The sequence below is a fragment of the Tenrec ecaudatus genome, chromosome 10 (genome assembly GCF_050624435.1).
Source record: "Tenrec ecaudatus isolate mTenEca1 chromosome 10, mTenEca1.hap1, whole genome shotgun sequence".
In the NCBI taxonomy this organism is placed as follows: Eukaryota; Metazoa; Chordata; class Mammalia; order Afrosoricida; family Tenrecidae; genus Tenrec; species Tenrec ecaudatus.
Genome location: NC_134539.1, coordinates 58,744,668 through 58,765,375, shown reverse-complemented (window position 1 = coordinate 58,765,375; position 20,708 = coordinate 58,744,668). Strand labels below are relative to the sequence as shown.

Here is a 20,708-nt window from a genome sequence, read left to right as displayed (position 1 = left end):
AGACAGACAGACAGCATGGACCCTCACCTCACAGCTTAGACACCTGAGGGCTGATCAGGGACTTATTTGTTCTGCCACCTGTACTCTTTGAGTAAGTTTGATCGTCTGGAAAATATCACCCACCTGCTTCTCCGGCAGTTTGTTGGACAGAGGATCGTGACAACAGCCATGAAACTATCCTGCCAGAGAACACGCTGGCTAATATAAAATGACTGCATTTCTAATCACATTCTTTCTGAGAAGGAGACTGAGTAAACTGCTTGGAATTTTAAAATTCTACTGGAATATGCAATCTACTTTACTTAATTCCTGGAAAATTACAAAGATATTTCAGAGAAAGAAAAGTGCACCAATCTGGCAGTTTATTTGTTTTTATTGCCCAGTGTTTAAACATCTGTAACCTTGCTCTGAAGATGGTATAGAGAAGCGGTTCTTAACCTGTGGGTCGTGACCCCTTTGAAGGTCAAACGACCCTTTCACAGGGGTCATCTAAGACCATTGGAAAACACAAATATTTCACAACATATAATTACATATTGTTTTGTGATTAATCACTATGCTTTAATTATGTTTAATTATGTTCCACTTGCAACAATATATCCTATATATCAGATATTTACATTACAATTCATAACAATAGCAAAATTACAGGTTATGAAGTAGCAACGAAAATAATTTTGTGGTTGGGGGTCACCATAACATGAGGAACTGTATGAAAGGGTCACGGCCTTAGGAAGGTGGAGAACCACTGGCCTAGAGCAAAGCCTCACACCGTTTCAAAGTGTTCTTACAAGCACTATGCTGTAGGAGTCACAGGGTCACATGGGACCCAGGCACGCCAGAGGCTTGCCAACAATCGAGTGTTTTAGTTCAGTCTAGTGACAAATCTGCTGCTTAGAAAAAGAAAAGGTATCACTGAAAACAGTTAAAAAGTGGGCAGTAGACATGAATAGACATTTCACAAGACATGAATGCTCCAGATCATTAGCCATTAGAGATATGTGAATCAAAGTAACAGCAAGCTATCATCTCATCTCACCCCACCATTAACAGCCAAGTTCAAAGCAAACAAACAGAGCACAGCCAGAAAACAACTCCAGGCAAAGGTGAAGCGATTCAAACCCATATACACTGTTAGTGGGGCTGAAAAATGGTGAAACCTCAGTGGGAAATGGTATGCTGCTTCCTTCAAAAATTGAAAAGATATTAGCTCCTCCTTTGTATCCCTCCCTGGCCCACCCGGTGAGCCCTTAACATAGTATGTATTGTTATTACCTGTACATACCTCACACCGCCCATTCTACCCCTTCCCCTACTATCCTGATAGTCTTTCCCTGAGGGAGTTATTGCCATCCATCATTGCTCTCCATTCCCTCTTCCTTCCCTACTTTCCTCCCCCTTCCCTTCCCCCATCCTCCTGGAATTATTGCTCCCTTTACTATTTCTGAGGGGGTTTGTCTTTCCTGAATTCCCTATATTGAAAACTCTCATCTGTGCCACTGTCTGTACACTGGTCTAGAGGGAATTTCGAGGTTGATCTGAGATCATAAAAGTAGGGGAAGGAAGGATTAAAGAACTAGAGGGGTGTTGTGTATTTCATCAGTGCTAAACTGCCCCCTGGATGCATTTTCTTCTCTGTGCAGCCCCTCTGCATGAGAACATCCAATTATCCACAGGTGGCCTCTGGGTCTCTAGTTTGACCCCTCTCCATCACCTTAATAAGGCTGTTTCCTTTTGGAATTCTGGTGTCTGGCCTTGCTAGATGGTTGCTTGTATGTAGAAATCGTTGATGCCAATAACTGTACATGTCCGCTTGAGAAAACGGATGTGTGGTCTGTTAGATGTAAGAGGCCGTGACAAAATGATTTATTTAACTTAAAAATGGAAAAGAGAAATACCATCTGCTTCAGCATTCCCACTACTTGATAAGTATGAAATAAAAATCACAAAATAAACAAAAGAGTCCCCTCTCATTAGAGGGATGAAAAAACAAGCATACAAACACACATCTCATAATGTGGATGAACCTGGAGGGCATTATGCCAAGTGAAATGAGTCAATCATAAAAGGACAAATATATGAGCACACTACTGGGTCAAAAAATATCAAGAAAAGATTCATACACAAAAAGAAATGTCGGAGACTAAGAACCAGGAAGAGTAGAGTGTGTTCGGCTCATATGTTAAGAAGTCTGGGAGGCCGGGGCTCTGTGGAGGGAGGCCTTCACTTTCATGGGTTGGAGATGTGTCCCAGTCACACTCTCCTAAATAAGTTATTCCCCAAGGCATTCTCCCACCCCAACCCCACCCCCCAAATAATGACAATTTTAAGGTGCTCCTTGGAAGGCATGGTTGCTTACTGTACTCTTGAAGGTTAACTGCTTGAAGGCTACCTGCCTAAAGGTTATCTGCCATCAAAAGCAGTCAGACCTTCTACCCCACTAGGACCCACTCCCTTCTGATAAGGATCATAGACTGCTCCCCTGGAAAAGAGCTCAAGGGAACTTAAGGTCAAGCCAGCTCAGAGACGACCAAGGTTAGGCTGCCGTCTTAACTCTAGAATCTGCCCATCTTGTTATATATGTACCTTTCTGTCACATGTATGCCTCTAGTACAGCGGTTGTCAACCTGTGGGTCGCAGCCCCTTGTGATTCGAATGACCCTTTCAAAGGAGTCACCAGATTCATAACAGTAGCAAAATGACAGTTATGAAGTAGCCACAAAGATAATTTTATGGTTGGAGGATCACCACAACATGAGGAACTGTATTAAAGGGTCGTGGCATGAGGAAGGTTGAGAACCATTGCTCTAGTACCTCCCTTCCTATTGTGTGTATATGCCTAGCTCATTCCCCTTTATGTGCATGCCTCTAATATAAACCCTCCTGTTACATATGTGCTTACCATGGCTTGCATGTCTTAGATTATATAAGCCCATGAAAGAATACATTACAGCTTCATTCTGGTTCCAGTCGCCATAAAAGAGGTGAGGCCTCGCATGCCTATGCCTTGTCTGTTGTTCCTTTAATTTACCCTTCAATTACACAACCACCCCTTGGCCCCATTCAGTTGTGGGGAGGCTGGTCTCCCACAAAGAAACATAGTTAACCAAAGGTGGGCAGGGGAAGAAAGGTAAATCACCAACTAGAAGGTGGGCACAAAATAAAACTTGTGTGATGAGAAAAGCAATATCCAAGAAGGAGGTGGTTAAACACAGAATGATTAAGACAAAGTAAGCCACTGGGAGAAAAATGCACAATAATTGAAGGCAACAAAGGTAATAGTAGCACATACAGACCCAATTTGGCAGTAACAGTGATGGCAATAATCTACAAGTGGATACCCAGCTAAACAAGGCTGGGAAAGCTAAAGGGACTAAACCCACAAAAATATACAGGACTATACCCACAAATGTACACAAGTTTGGCAGAGGATGCATATATATATATATACATACATACAAATATATACATACATACACATACATGTGCCGCAACTAGATCCATGAATCTATAGAGCACATGAAGGAAGTTATGAAAATCTCTTAGCCAGACGTAAATACCTTGAAGGAATAAGTCCCTGGGTCTAGGGACATCAAGGTCAATTAGCATAACACGGGTCTCAAAAACCATGCTCTATATTCTATCTTGGTGGGTAGTGACCAGGATCCTAAAGCTCTTAAGTGGTCATCTACAGCACAACTATTGGTCTTTCCCTATCTGGAGCAAACAAGGGTCACAAACGGAAATCAAAGACAAGGAAACAATTAGTCCATGGGATTAATAGATCACATGAATTATAGCCTCCTTGAGCCCAGCGCCAGAAGAACTAAATGGTGTCCTACTACCACTACGGACTGCTCTGAAGGGAACCACAATAGGGTGTCTTAGAGTGGAAGACAAATGTGGAACAAAACCAGTCATAAAAATGCCAGGCTAACTGATCTGAACACACACACACACACACACACACACCGCCTCCAAAACAAAACAAAAACACCACTCTTCAACCCTGGAGCAAATCTCGCCCCCATGGTTCAACTTGCAGCCAAAACACAGGCAGGCGTGCATGCTAGTGAATAACATCACTTGGGAGGTATGCTTCTTAGAACAATCAACCATAGAAATTCAACAGGGCTGTCTTTGCCCAGGGATAAAACTCAGAAGGCAGGTACAAGCAGGAGAAATAGAAACTGCAAATACAAGAATCACGTAGGATGAGCTCTTTTACGTTGTCGGGATTGCACATTAATCAAAATCTGCATTCATTGTTCAATGGAAAACCAATTTGCTCTGTCAACTTTCACCTGAACACAATGAAAAGTTCACAGAAAAATAGCAGTGCCTGGGTTGCTCTGGCGCATGAATTTGCACAGTGCTACTATGCATCAGAGGTGCAGGGAGGGCACCCGCACCTGGGAGCAAGCTCTCAGTTGTACTCTCACCCTGCCTCCAAACTTCAAGATGAATAGATATTAATAGTGCAGTATGTCAACAGAAATGCTTGCTCAACTCCTGTCCAGCTGCCTCAGACGGGCATCGTTCACATTCAGGCACGTGGGAATGTCACGCCCCACTCTCCCTCTCTGTTTTGCACACCGTCAACACTTTTCCCATGGTGCGGCGCCATCATAAAGCACACACGCTTTTCCTCCTAGAACGGCAGACTTGCAGGAGAATGCAGGCAATGCGGCAGCTCCACCCAGACTGCTCTTTCGCCTAATTACTCCGGTTATTTACTACATGTGAGAGCAGACAATTAAGAGAAAGGTTGAGAAAGACACGAGGTGCCCTACATTCAATCATGAAATCATCTCTACCTGTAACTGCTTGAGTTGTGTGCACAGGGCATTGTTTTCTTGCTCCCTTTCTTCTGAAAGCTGGGCTCTTCCGAGGGCATTCTCAAGGGCTTGCCTTTCCTTCTCAAGTTCTGCCTGAAGGGCTGATTGTTGTAACTAATGAAGGTGGACAAGAGCAATGATTTACCATTTAAAAAGGTATCAATCAATTTACATGCAAACATAGTATCTTGTGAAAGTTTTATAGTAGCTCAGGTTTTTTTGTACTTCCAAGTAAAAAGAAACAGATTTTTTTTTTCTCACATGCCCCCTCCCTTTAACTACTACTATGCAATGAGAAGCAAGTATCAAAATTAGGTCACCCTATGCACCCCAACTCGGAATCTTCAGAGTGGAGCCCTGGGATATATAAACGACACACCTTTAAAACCTGTTAGTGATCCAAACAATTAATTATTGCTCTCCTTTTCCTTAAACCATTATTGTTCAGAGTGTGGTCTTCCAGAACCTATCTCAAAATTGCCTGGTACTTTATCAAAAATGAAGATGCCTAGACCCTATCTCAGACTTAATGAATCAGAATCTCTGGAGCTCAGGAACACCCAATTCCAAGCTTCCCAAGGGATTTCACTGCCTAAACTTAACCCATCAGAGATGTGCAGAGCTGGGACCAAGAGGAAAACTCTATTATGCTTCCTAATCTCAATAAGTAATTTGAAGATCAGTCCTGAAAGTCCTGGGCTTTCACCTGCCCTCATACTCCTTCCTCCTTTCCCTCTTCTCTCCTCCTACAATGAAGGAATTGTCCTTGGGGTCCAAGGTTCACCTCTCCACGTGAACTCTAATTCTGTTCCTTTCTGTCTTCTCAGGATCTTGCGCTATTAATTATTCCATGTCTTGTTCCTTCAACCTTTCCATTTCAACTGTCTTTCTTTGTCTATAAACATGTCCCTTTCCTCTTAACTGAAATTCTTTCAATTGCACATTTATTTCAAGTCATTGGCCTTTCTGCACTTCCAGGTCAAACCTGTCTCCATCCCTTTACCATTCTAAACTGGCTTCTCTCCCTTCTACTCCATGGACACCACACTCAGTAATCTCTATCACTAAGGACAACGGGTGCATCATGGTCCTCAGCGCGAGAGAACATCAAAAACCCGACCCTGCCCATTCTCTCTTTAAAATAGTCTCTTTTGTTGGCATCAAAAACACTACATTTTCCTGATTTTGCTCCTTTTTCTTGGTCTCCTTTGTAGGCACCTTCTCCTGTATCCTCTCATTTAAATAATCTTGCTTCTAAGAGCTCTATGCTAGGTCTCTTCTTTTCACTCTTATATTCTCTGCTTGCATGATCTCTTACTGATCATGGTTAACCTTCCCCTCTGTATGATAATGACACCCAAATCCTATCCCTGCCAAACTCTCTCTCCTGAATTGAGTTTCTTTGGGATGCCTTCATAGGTGCCTAGAGTAAATGTCGGCCAAATCTACCCTCCAAACATTGTTTTTGCTTTTAGTTAATGGAACTACTAACCATCTACCCAGGTATTCAAGCCTGACTCCCTCCGTCCTGGCAGGCCTACCTCCTTACTCAACACCTTCTGAACCTGCTCACTTTCAGTCATTGCCATCACTGCCCCCCTGGTTCAAGCTTATATCACCTTTCATTTGTATCATTGTAGTCTTCTAAGTAGACCGTCCTACCTCCGATCCTGCTGCTCTCCAATCCATTCTCCACTAGGCAACCACAGCCAGGCAGCTTTTCAAACACACAAATTTGATCATACCATTTCTCTACTTCACACCTTCCTCGACGGGTCAAATAAAAACAGACTCTGTAACGTGGCCTTAATGGCCACTAAGGGCTAGCCAATGCCCACCTTTCCGGCCTTTCTCTCTCATCCTCTTTGCCCACTTTCCTTGCTCCTGCCTGTGGTAGTTACATAATCTGGTGTCAATTGGAAGATTAAGAGTATAGGGGTGGAGTCTAGTCTGTCAATTGGGATATAGCCAATGAGGTCTCTGTGTGGGCATGGCCTTCTGAGGATTCTGAGAACTCTGGTATTTTCTCCTTGGAGGCAGGAGACTCTCTCTCTCTCTCTCTGCTCACTCCCTGGGAAACCCTCTACTGACAAGGCTGACTTCCTGCAAGACATCCCTAAGGATAAGCCATGTGGGCCTATCCTGATGTAGCACTGGGTGCTGGAGAAGCCACGTGGAGACCCCTGCCAGCGCTGAGCTGCTTACACCACCACTGCATCCACAAGCGTTCCTACCCACTGGCCTGTGATCTTCCTGTATTCGGCAGCATGGCATGTGTTTCATGAGTCTGAAGATGACTTTACAGATTGGTATCAGACACATGGGCTAATATCGGACTTAAATATGGACTTGATCTGGACCGGGCTGGGATGTTTTCTCAATATTCAATTGCTCTTGTATATAAAGCTCTTTCTTAAACACATATGAGTGTCAATGGATTTGTTTTTCTAGTCTACCCGGACTACTGGAGCTGTTCTTTCGACGTCTCAAATGCACTATGTGCTTTCTCTGTGTGTAAAGTGCTCAACCTCCAGTTTTTCGGTAGCTTTTATCTACAGGATTATCAGCTCCACAAGGATAGTGTAACTATTGGTATATTGTTTCCTCTAGCATCCATAGCACCTGGCCTTCTATAATTAATCAATAACTACTAATATGAATCACTTCCTAATTTACAAGGTACATTTATGTCAGTGGATAATTCATTCAATCATAATAGATACATCAAAATAAAATTTAACATCAACTTAAAGGAAGTCTTTTAAAGCTGATCTGAAAATAAGTACGATTTGTTGAACTGTTAAGTGTTTTCATAGCCATTATTAACTCATTGAACCTTATCCAAACTCACTTTATCAGGGAGAAATGGGCTTGGAGCCATGAAGTGACCTGCTCAAGTTCACAGAGGGTATTTGAACTCAGTATATCTGACTCCAAAAATGAGGCCGTTACCCTCTTCTCCATTTGTTGCTGTCATCTAATGAATTTCAGCTCCCAGTAATCCTATGTGACTGAGCAGAATACTGCCCCATAGGGTTTTCTTGGCTATAACCTTTAGAGAAGCAGATTGCCAGTCTTTCTCCCACGGAGCTTCTGCTGGGTGCGTTCGAACCACCAACACTTCAGTTAGCAGCTCAGCTTCACCATTTGCCCCGCCAGCACTCCACATGTTACATATGAAATAAATGCATCCACTCTTAAATTAAGATACAACTGGAAATAAGGTCTTTGTTTCTTAAAAATACATCGGTTTTGAGATGGCTTTCTGCTCCTCCTTACCTGGTTAAGTCTTGTTAGTCTTTCCAGCTCTTCCTTGAGCTGGCTGGCTTCAGCATCCCTCATTCTTAGCTGAGCCTCTAGCTCCGCCTCATAGGCACTAAGATCTCCCTGGGTCTGCTGCAGAGATACATTCTCCTCATGCTGCTCCTGGAGGGCAGTTTCTAGCTCTGCAAGCTCCTGGAAGAATTCAGAGTATGCTTACCCATGGAGCCCACAGGGCCTACCTCGCATCTGCAAGTCATGATGAGTAACTTGAGCACTGTCAAACAAAGGCTGGCCAACCACAGCTGGCCTGGCAGAGAAAGTGTTCACTAGCTATCTGTTCACGTCTCAGACCGAGCACATCCAGCTTGGGAAGCAAAGTCCTGATTAAATATAATTGGGAAAGTTAGAAAGCTACCAATCTCTTAAGTGATTTAAAATTTTTAACCACTTCCATGAAGTCGATTTCAACTCATGAGGATAAGACAGAGTGGAATTATTCCCTAGCATTTCCGAGGCTGTAAATCTTTAAGAGAGCAGAATGCCTCATCTTTCTCCCTCGAGCAACTGGTGGAGTCAAACTGGTAAGAACCTTGAGCTTAGTAGTGTAACGTCGAGCCCACTATACCACCAGGGAACTGCTCTGTGATTCTTCAAACGAGTCTACATATACAAGAAGGAAACGGGAAGGACAAAACTGAGAAGAAAAGTAAAACTGAAGAGTTAATTTTGGACACGGTGTCAGTGAATCAACACAGGAACTGTGTAATGCAGGCTATGATCAACCCCACTGTACGAAAAGACACTGGAGCAGAAGGTTTTGGTAAGCTGGAGGGCACATGATGTTCACTCAACTAGTCTTCTAATTTCCTGTACAGATAAATAAATGTATAATATAAAGATGGGGAAAGACCATTCAAACTCAGCAGATTGGCAAATGTGAATTTGATAGTGACAGAATGTTACAGTTTTTGAATATGCTAATTGTCCTGTATCAAGGTTGAAAAATGAACTATTTAGAGGCAATGGCCTGCCACTAATTTTCAAATGGTTCAGGAAATGTAAAAAAAATTATATAAGAGGGCAATAAAACAAATACAGCAAAATGTTACTTGACAAATCTGGGTGACACATCTAGGGGGAACTCCAAACATTTGTGGAAATTCTCATTTTTCTATAAACAAGCTGGAGTCTCTTCATATGTGAGCTACTTGAACTATTCTTAACATTCTTTTGTAAGTTTAAAATTTAAAAATATAAAGCTTAAAAAATAAGGTGCTGGGAAGGACGGGATAGGGCAGCCCACACATTATCACACATGTGGGAGCAAAAATTGGTAGAACATTCTGGATAGGAAGCTGACAATACCTAGGGGCCTGGAGAAGACACATTCTCTCTGAAGCAGAGTTCACTTCTGAAGACGGTCCCATGACCCAGACTTGTGCCAAGAAGCTACTCACAGCACGGTAACAGCATGATATATTACCTACATGTCCCTCAAGAATGAATAATCAGATTTATGCATATACATAATGGAATATGAACTAAATCAAATCAAAGTACATGAGCATGCATAATTCTCATAAGCAAATATAAAAGCAGCAGGCAAAGAACTTTGTGAACTATGACAGCTTTCATGAAAATCTTGACCCCTGCACACCACTAGTGCTGCTTAGACTATAGCATACCACAAAAGAACAGCGATGCGGATAAATGGCAACTGCATTCAGGGTTTTGTTACCCCTGGAAAGAGGCACACAGAATTTCAATGTTTATTTTTTCCTAAGCTGAGCTGTGGGTTTATGATGTTAAATACTATTTTTATACTTATTGCATGCATGAGAAATGTAATGCAAAAATATTTTATGTCAAAAAGAACTGAAGACAAGGTTTGAGAATCTGTGGTTCTCATTCATAATAAAGGCTTGCAAACAATAAAACACATTACGTGAAAATAGGTGTCCAACAATGAAGGATAACAAATCAGATCATGAGATACAGCACTACATAACTGGCAAATGTCAACATTTTATTACTGCCAAATTATATCATTACAGAACTACAAACCATTGAGACTGAAAGCTAGCTAAGTTGACACCTAACCTTAATCATCACAGCCAGTGTTACTCTCATCTCGGTGTTTGTTACTGCCAAATATATAATGGTAACATGCAAAATAGTCAGTAGATTTTTTACTATTGTTGCCGATGTGAAATGTCTCACAATGAGACAGTTGCTAAGCGAGAAGTAGGTGTAACATCAAAGCTATCAAACAACAAAAAAACTTTAAAATTACATCATGTGCTTAATTTTTCTGTGCAGATAATAAAATTTGAACATGATAGACCGTGCATAATAGCTACAACTTTATACTTGTATAAACACTTTTCAGAGAAAAATTTTCAACTGAAACAATCCTCCTTTTCTTTGTAAAGGAAAAATAATAATTGCCAAAAAAAGAAAAATAATAAATGCAAGCTAAAGACAAAATTTAAAAGGTAACCCATTAAACAGCTAGTAATCCTTCTCAGCACTTAGAATTGCGTCATTGCTAACCGACTGGTCCGGCTTCCTTAGGGTGTTCTCTAAATCTGTGGCTGAGGAAAATAGGCAAGAGGCTACTCCTACCTTTCTCATGTTTTCTGCATCCAGGGCAACTATTTCCAGTTGGTTTCTTTCCTGCTCAACTTCGGTCAGTCTCTGCAGCAACACCTCTTTCTCATCCTGTAGCTTCCTGCACTCATTCTGCGCCTGAGTAGCCTGACCTTTGACACTCCCCAAGTATTCTTGCAACCCTCTGATGACACCTTCTAAATCCTTCTTGAGGGCTTCATTTGCTGCTATCTGGCCTAAGGAAGACAGGAGAAGGGAAGGTAATCATGTTGACAAGAAAACATTTTCAAGATACATGTTAGTCTCCTTAAGCACTTGCTACAAAGCTACCTGCAAAATTCTAGGACTTCAATCCCTTATGATCCTCAATCTAGAAGAACCAGCAAGGTATGCAATAAGAAGTAGTACGTCTAGTGGGAAGTGCTTAAAAACGGCTAATAAAATCTGTATAAAAAGTATCGGGATGTGAAAATTCAAATTTGGGTGTTTGTAAATAAAGTGTTTGCTGGATCACAGCCATGTCTGTATGTTTTTAAAAAAAGCTTAAAGTAATAATTTCCAATAAAGCAATAAAAATGTACAGCAAAACTGAGTTCTAACAGTTAAATGCTTAAAATAGAACCCCTTAATGCATAAAATAAATCCAGTGCCTGGCACTGGAAGCATAAACATACCACCTATAGACTTAAAACACAGTGACAACAAGTATATGGTACCTACCATGTGTTAGGCATTTATGAACACAAAGCTCATTTAATTCTTCTGAATAATGCACAGAATAGAAGTTGTGCCAGTCGCACAGCTGATCAGAGCAAAGAGGGACCGGTCTTCTCCACAGGAAGCCTCAGCTGTCGCCACTACCGACTAGGAGCTCCCTTCCACCATTACTGAAATGTGACCACTTTAATTTGCCTTACAGAATGTAAGCCTAAAATCCTCTCTACACATTCCGCATAATGAGAAGGCACTGACTGCCATGTTGTCAATGGGCTTTCTGCCCCTGAAAGCATTTTGTGCCCCAGGAGACAATCCCATGAGAGTTTATCACTGTGCTGCACAGTTGATCCTCACGGCTGTCGGGCTCTGTGATGGTGAACTTGCCTCTCATGCACGTTGATTTATAACCTCGTCAGTACCTGTACCACTTTTGCAGTCCTTCAGATATGCATATACGCAGTGGTGAAAATGTTTAGTTGCCCAATGCGCAAGCTCCCAATTAAGTTCAAACACTCAGACCTGTTGTTTTAGTGCCTATACCATGAACAAGTGGTCTCTTTATTGCCACGTTCTACGACGTCTGTGCCTTTTGTTGGTTGTTTGAAATGGCCCCCAAGCAGAGCGCTGAAGTCTGACTAGTGTTTAGTATGCTCAAAAAGGATGTGATGTGCCTTACAAGAAAATACTAGTGTTGTATGAGCTTGTCCAGGCATGTTACAGTGCTGTTGGCTGTGAATTCAATGTTCACATATCAACAGTATACATGAAATAAGGTGTATTTAAATAGAGAAATACATAAAGCAAGATTGACACAATGTGACCAGGGGTTCACAGGAACCTAGCCCTGCAGGTCTCCTATGGGCAGTGGTTCAGATTCACGATTTCTGAGTTTAGTCCACTAAGAAGTTAGCTACTATCAACAGTGTGAATGAAATGGATTAACACTGTTTGCTTCTTGAAAGACCTTACCGTAGGCAGAGACCACTGTAATCTTGATTATGCTGGATCGAACTTGATAGTGGGCCAGTTGACTTCCCTATAGACCCAACCTGAATTTGTTCTAGGTGCAAGAATCTCTTACTTGTTCCATGACAAAAATTTCTTCCCTGCTTTTTAAATATTGATGGGAGTCTTTTCCTCAGTTTGTGAAGCACAGAAGGAGTAGATGTATAGTGCCAATAACTGATGCAGGAGTTTATAGGGGATGTAGTGATGAGGGGTGGATGATAGGGAGGGAGATTAAGAGGATTTCAGGAGTAGACAAGGAAAGCAAGAGTGGGAGCACCAGAACTGATTACACAAGTAATTTTAAAGGCGATTCAAGCATGGGGGGGGTGTTCTAAAATTGATTGTGGTAATGATTGTACAAATCTTCTTGATATGATTGAACGATTGAACTATTGACTTATATATGTGGCTTAGGTGCTAATAAAACTGGTGAAAAAATTTACAGCCTTGGAAATTATGGGGTGCTTCTGCTCTGTTCAAGAGTCATGATTCAAAATTCCTCTACTGCCATGGGCTTTGGGGGTTGGATGTCCTGAATGTTAACTTACCTTAGCTTCTACTTAAAGTCTCACCTTCAGTAAGCTGTTGTTCCAGGTCCTTAATCTCTTCCGTTTCCTTAGCAATTCTAGAAAGTATGTCACCCAAACGGCTTTCAAGTTGTTTATACTGTTTGTTCATAATGTCAAGTTGTTGTTCTTGACCTCTTTTTTGCGCTGTCACATGGGACTGAATGGTAAGGAAAATTTTTATCAAAACTGTTTTTTAATAAAAGCCTTTTAAAATCATCATCCTTAATATTTTCAAATGGAGAATGGAAAGTAAAATGGAACAATTTGCATCTATTATATTGCAGTCCTTTTGTTTTTACATGAGTATTTTTCCTTCAAACCTCCAAACAATATAGGAATCATCTCCATTTTATAAACCAAAAAATGACCAAAAAGAAAGAGAGAGAGAGAGAGAGAGAGAGAGAGAGAGAGAGACCCAAGCTCACTGCCAAGGCGTCACTTCTGAGGAAAATGAGAATAAGAGACATCACATAATTTTTCCAAGGGCACAGCTAGTAGGTAATATAGCCAAGTTCAATGTTCTTTTCACTGCACGAAAGTGTGTCTTTTTAACAGGTCCTCAAAAAGTTCATTGATTATATAAGACTAAATCAAGTCTTTCTGCTAGAAATCTAGTTCATACATGCACACATTCATGCCAAACAAAACCTGATTAAACCTGTCTCTGTCTGTGATCAGTGGATGCTGTACACAATTCTCTCAACTTGTCTTAGTCTGGTCTCACTGGAGTACCTCCTTTAAAAAATAGAAGAAAAAAAAAAGGTTCAATCAAAACTGACTTCTGAGGAGATCTGCTGGACCGGTTAACTTTAAAGCAGAGAGGTAGGTTCAGAAAGTTATTGGGAATGTTTCTCAAGGAATCCACGGTGTAATCTTGGTAGGTTTTCTCAAAGGACATAGGACAAAGGGGATTATTAGAAATTTTAAGAAAATTAAAAACTGCATTAGTGAGGAAAGGTCCAGGGAAGTTACAATGAGGAATTCTTTTCCAGCAAGATCTCGCAACTGCTCAGTGTAGTAAGAACACTCCTGTGAAAGTTTCATTGGGAAACCTTTCCCAATCCACACTACAGCCCTATCTTCCCCTGCCGACTTCTTCTTATTCTCAAACTCAAAGAACATCGAAAAGAAAACATGCTGTGAGCTCCTCAACGGTGCCAAAACTGCCCTTTTGATGTGATCTATTTCCAAGAGCTCAGAATGCTTCAGGCAAGGGTTAGAGAGATGTGAAACCATCTTCATTCTGTACATAGACATGGAAGGCAGATACTTTAAAGAAATTTCATATTAGATAAGCAGTATAATTTTAATAAAAATATAAAGTGTACCTTTTAAAAAAGTTTCTTAGGGAAAAATAAAGAAATGTGAAATAAATGTTTAAATTCAAATAGGCACAAAAGTCTTTTGCTTTTAGATTTGATAAACCAGGAGTTGAGGGAGGCCTTCCAAGCCATTTTGTCTAGGGAGGTAAAGTAAACCTTGCACTACTACTACTCCACTAGCACTAAACGTGTTCCTGGTTAAAAAAAAAACAACACATCTTGCACACACTCACACACCCTGACAGCCATTGCATTACTGAGTAACTGTTAATGAAAGCAGTGGATTGTAATTTTCAGTGAACTGTGAAAGGAGTGGGGGAGGGGGAACCAGAAACCATCTAGTCTAACCCTGAACACACATTGAGAAAATTCAATTTCGGATCCATCAAATGGCTTGCCTGTGTTTCCTTGGGCAACTGTTCATATGGAGACAAAAGAATCCCCCAGAGAACCTTTACCTGCTCACAACCTCACGGCTATAGTTTGCCCCACAGGATTAAAGGGCTAAACCAGTACATCAAGAAAAGTCATCAGGAGAGAGGCTGTTTCACATTCGGAACAACCTGCGCCAAGGTTCTCAAATACAAGGCTCATTTGATTACAAAAGAGCACTCCCCAGTTTTAGATGTCCCAAACGAACTGAATGGCAATCTGGATAGGGATTTTCAAAGCTGTTCTCCCCATAGCCCCAAAATAGCCACGTGAAATCTTTCTGGAAAAGTAACTACAAATAACAGGTCAAATTCGTTTTGTTTTGTTTTTCAGATTAAATTCTTTTTTTTTTTGCATTTTATTAAAAAACATTTTATTAGGGGCTCATACAACTCTTACCACAATCCATACATATACATACATCAATTGTATAAAACACATTTGTGCATTCTTTGCCCTAATCATTTTCTTTTTTTTTTCTTATCTTTTTTTTTTAATTTTTTTTAAAATTTTAACAATTTATTAGGGGCTCATACAATTCTTATCACAGTTCATACATATACATACATCAATTGTATAAAGCACATCTGTACAGTCCCTGCCCTAATCATTTTTTTCTCTTTTCTTTTTTCACATTTTATTAGGGACCCATACAACTCTTATCACCATCCATACATATACATACATCAATTGTATAAAGCACATCCATACATTCCCTGCCCCAACAGATTAAATTCTTAAAGTGAACTTAAGATTTTTATGATTCTAGAAAACAACCATTGCACTCACATCAATATTAATACATCTTTAACATTCACTATTAAAATTCCCATTGAAACCTCCTGATATATGGGACAAAAATGAATTGGTTCACTGTCAATGTTTTGCATTAAACACACAGGAGGCAAAGATTCTGCAATCTTTACTATCGCGCAGCTCACAAAAGAGTTGTTACAAAAACAGGAACTTACATCTCTGACTCCTCCTCCTCTGAAGTCCTCTGTAGAGCGAGCGAGAAAATGTCCCTACCTTAATTTAGAATTTATCCTGTTACAACTGGGTCGTTGGGACCAGAGAAACTGTGGGCGGAATGCTTTCTAACGCTGTCTTCAAACTCAAGTGCACTCCCCTTTCTGACAGGCACATTTCGGTGAGCATTTCAGAGGCTCAGTAACTTCCCAGCGCTTCAAACCACGTTGCTGGCCGACGGGGTGCTGCAGCCACGCCGGCCCAATCACAGGCAGTCTTTACAAGCCAGCCCGCCCTCCCCTTTAAATCACAACACAGGAAGCTCCCGAAGCCCAATCACATACCAGCTCCGCAGCAGAGCCCGCTACTGGCTAATTCCCTGAGAGAACAGTTACTTGTGCTTTTCTATAGGGCCTTTCCTGGGCGTGAAGAGCAACACAAATCATCCTTTGTGTGTGTGCTCTTCTGAAAGCTGTGCTTATAAAAATTCGTGTAGCTAAACAAAATTTTATTTTTAAGCGGAACCTTTTCCTTTTGAAAACTAGGTTGGATTATGTTTGCTGGAAACTGACTAGGTTAGGCTATGAGCTAATTTTAAAAATAATTAATCTCTTTAGACCGCTAATCCCTCTGAGGAGAGAGTCATTGCTGTCCCATAAACCTGAGCACCACCTCTTCCTAAGAGAGTGGCTTTGGGCAAATCATTTAATCTCTCTAAATGACATTTTAGCCCAGGGAGGAAGGGGGGTGTGTCACCAACCTCACATAGTGATAAAATAGTCTTCACCAGCATATGTAAAAAATACCCCACAATGCAATACATTCTGAGCACTTAATGTATCTTTTTCTCCTTAGTATATTACTCAGTCATGCTGGTTTTTAATCTTTTCATGTTTTATCTTAAAATTTGACTTGCTATTAAAATACTTCAGATAATAAAAGTTAACTAAGTCTCACTACATATACACAGACACATGTATAATATCCTATTCTTTTCTTTTGGCAAAATTATTCACATTTTCTAAGCCTAAAATGGAGTGTCTGTCACTAGCTAATAAGATAATTTGGGCACATTAGAAAATATGTTTAGTCTGAATGAATGCATTTTTAATGGCCTCCTTTGGTGCTCAGACTAATGATGCCACTTGAATAACTCACCTTTTGTACTTTTAATAAAACCAAGTAAGTTTATATTTCACTTCCACAAGCACAAATTAATTTTGGTGACCTTCAAAACTTGTAGGCCACTCCTACTTCTCATTTAGATCCTTTATATGCATTACATAAACACAGTGGAGATTACACACCCTGGAATGCACTGAGCCAAAGGGTGCTCAGGTAGCACAGTAGGTTAAGCACTCTGCTGCTAACCTACAGGTGGTGGGTTGAATCCAAGGGGAAAGCATGTGGCCTCAGCAGCAGCCTTGGAAACCAAACCCTACGGAGCAGTTGTATTGTTTTATACGGTCACCCACGTCAAGTCAGAATCCATGCACTGTAATGGGGTTGTGGTTGCTTGTGTGTTTTTCATGTTTCTGTGGTTGTCTGCCATATCGCAGTCATTTATTGAAGCCAACAGGACTACTTGCCATTCAGGTTCTAATCAGACCCAGAGGTCATAGAGTTAGCAGGAGCACCAAAGGAGCTTTGGGCTGGATCTCTAGGCAGGCTCCCTCCTACCTTCCATGCAGCAAGCATTCTTGAACAGAAGCTGCCCTCCCCCAGTTGCCCCCTGACACACACACACCCGCCCCCCAGGCTAGAGATACCAGAAAGAGACAGTTCCTTACCCTCAGGGACTAGTAAGTGATGCCAGACTTCTCAACAAATACATGCAAATAAAGTATATAGACCATATTATAAATGACTTAAAATCTCGGATTTTTCATGTGACAAAAATTCCCCCAAATAAGACAATTTTAGATAAAATTATTCAATTTATGGAATATGGAGATAAAATATCAAATGAATTTGCCATTAAAAATAAATTTTAATATGTCTTAGGCTTTTGTTGGGCAAGACCTCATATCTGTGAAGGTAAGGTTTATCCTTTGTCAAAATTACTGGCCCACAAAAAGTAACATGATACCTTACAAAGACATTTAAAATAGTAATTATATAATTTGTAATGCACTTAAGGCAATTATAGTGCCCAGTCGCTATGAGTCAGAATCAACTCAATGGCAATGAATTTGAGTTTCATTTTTTTTGGTCCTTCTACAGAAGCCCAGGTGGTGCTGCCAGGTAAGTATGGGACTGCTAAGCACAATTTGTCAGCAGTTCACACACACCACTTGCTCCTTAAAGATGTATGGCCTTGGAAAACCTATAGAGAGTTATTAAATGCCTCAATAGCAGCGGAGTGGTCCTTAAAGATTATGATTTCTCTTAATCCAAAGGGATCCTGGTGACGAGTTACACTGCTGACTGCAAGGTCAGCAGTTCAAAACTATCAGCTGCTCTTATAAAGATTTAGTTTCAGAAACCCACTGGGGCAGTTCGACTGTCTTATAATAGTCGCTGTGAGAAGGGATAACTCGATGGCAGTGGGTGTGCGTCCTAATCCAGATCTCCTTAAAGAATATAAAACTTCATTATTCTAAGTGCACCAGAAAGATAGTTCTACTTCTATTTTAGAAATATGGAAGATTCTCCAAGACAAAGCCAGAAAGTAGCAGGAGCTTAAGCTCATCATTTAGCCAGCTGACCACATCTGGCCACATTTCAATCAGATATACTCTTGAGAAATTCTTCTTTTTAGGAGAAGATAAACAAAACAATCTGAATAAGCAACTTGCTTGAGTGGAATATTTGCATAATGACTGCATGAATGATTAAATAAAGGTTAGAATGAGGATTCTAAGCTTCCTTCTGCTCTCCTATTTCACTACTTTTTATGCAAAGAGAAAAGAAGAAGAGAAGAAATGTCAGACGTTTGGAGATTATTTTAGAGTAGATTACTCTTGCTCTGAAAAACAATGAACTTGAGCCACTTAAAGTACACCATATGGATTGTGATAAGAGTTGTATGAGCCCCCAATAAAATGATTCATAAAACAAAAAAGTATACCATGTATGCATCATTATTTCAAAAACACTCCATCTAAGCCCTAGGTTGCTTCAGACATGCAACCATATGTACACACACCTATATGTACATACACACATGCAATCGTAAGTACACACACCTCGAAGTATATACACACATGTATCACTCAAATTTGTACTTCAAATTAAGAAACTTTCAGAAAGGACACAGAGACTGAAATTAATAAGATAGGTAATGCCTACACAGAATGAGCTTCTCATGCCCACAGAACAAGCCGACATTCCTTCATTTACTTACAGGCCTTGGGTCTTTGGGATCAAGGTTTTCTAAGGTAATTTGCAGGTTCTTGAGCTCCTTCTGCTTGTCGGCAATTTCTTGTCTTTGCTTTTCCATCTGCTTTTCTAGATTCATAGCTTCCTGGCGTAATTCATTTAAAAGTTGTATCCTACCACTCAATTGTTTGTAAAGAAGGTCTTTCTCTGCTTCTGAAATCTAATCTCCCCACCCCAAACACACAGTTAACAAAAAATAGCCATGCTGACTTTCACATTTAGGAAAACAAATTCTACAATTTAAAGAGGATTCTATGCCCTATTGGTTCTTTAATAATATAAAATGTTGAGAAATATAAGTGTACTCCATTTATATCTTGAACTTTTATGCTAATAAGATGTAGAACATCTTATTTTCTAAAGTTTATGAAAGTAAATAATGCAATAACAGGTACAAGTGAAGTTGTGATTTTAGTGTAAGCAATTTGGAAATGGTTAATAGTAATAACAATAATATTAATGATAGACCAGTAGTCATTAAGTTGACTCTGATACATGGCAATCCCACATACACAGAGCACTTACTAGGAGCCCTGGTAGTCTAATGGGTTACACGCTGGGCTGCTAGTCATGATGTGAGCAGTTTGAACCTACTATCCACTCTGCAGGGAAAAGGTGAGGCTTAAGGTTCCCAGTTCTACTCTGTCCTATAGATCTCTGTATGAGTCAGCTTTGACTCAATGGGTAATGATTTTGTTTTGTTTTGTATGTCTGGTACTATTCTAAGCTCTTTATACATTCTAAGTAATTTAATCTGCAAAACACACACAGTAGAAAGCATATTTATCCTACTTTTATAAATAAGGAAATTTGCTTATAGAAAAGTTAATTAACTTGACTAATGTCATGTATCCTTTGCACAGCTAACAGCAAGGTCAGCAGTTCAAAAACAACAGCAGAAAGATGAAGCTTTCTGCTCCTTAAGAGTTGCAGCCTCAGAAACCCACAGGGGCAGTTCTACTCTGTTCTACAGTGTCACTATGAGTCAGAATCAACTCGATGGTAATGAGGTTTTTGTTTTTGTCATTTTTATTTTTTGAGAGCTAAGACTTGAACCTAGACAGTGCAGCTGTGGACCACTACCGTATAGTCTCCTAGCTCCTAGCTAGCATAAATATTAAGGTAGTCAATCAATTCTCGGTACTAGTATAGAAGCAATAACTTTCATATGCTATCTTCTATTTCTAACACTTTTAACATAGAAACATACTTTTAAAATCTATTAAAAATTGTAAGAATACAAGGATGCCAAAAATAGATTAGAAAGAAATGAAATAATATACTGATAATGATCAATTGCAAATGATGGGCTTGTTGGTATTTCTTGACCCATTTTTATGTTCTTCTGTACTTCTTTTCTCTAAACTCTTCTATCCTTTCTTGGCATTTACGGCTAGCTTGACTTTGGCACTTTGTTGTCTTTGTATTTTTCATGGACTATATATAGTCAGGGACCCCTGGTGGTGTTGGGTTGCTAACCACAAGGTGGGTGGTTCAAATCCACTAGCTGCTCCCTAGTAGAACAATGAGGCTACCTACACTTATAAGTATTTATAGTCTCAGAAACCCTGTATAAGGTTACTATGTGTCAGAATTGA

The 20,708-nt window shown here is 40.2% G+C and overlaps 1 protein-coding gene across 3 annotated transcripts in view; it reads right to left on the bottom strand.

Moving 5' to 3' along the window:
- CNTRL (centriolin) overlaps positions 1–20,708 on the bottom strand; it is a 92,607-nt gene that overhangs the window by 46,703 nt on the left and 25,196 nt on the right. For 2 of the 3 annotated variants that reach the window (XM_075560421.1, XM_075560422.1), the window contains exons 11-15: positions 19,076–19,270; positions 13,010–13,163; positions 10,728–10,948; positions 8,118–8,294; positions 4,818–4,952 (exon numbers count right to left, since the gene is read on the bottom strand). In XM_075560421.1, coding sequence (XP_075416536.1) covers positions 4,818–4,952; positions 8,118–8,294; positions 10,728–10,948; positions 13,010–13,163; positions 19,076–19,270 — 882 coding nt within the window. The remainder of the gene's footprint in view (positions 1–4,817; positions 4,953–8,117; positions 8,295–10,727; positions 10,949–13,009; positions 13,164–19,075; positions 19,271–20,708) is intronic. The other variant, XM_075560424.1, reaches the window with a different exon arrangement.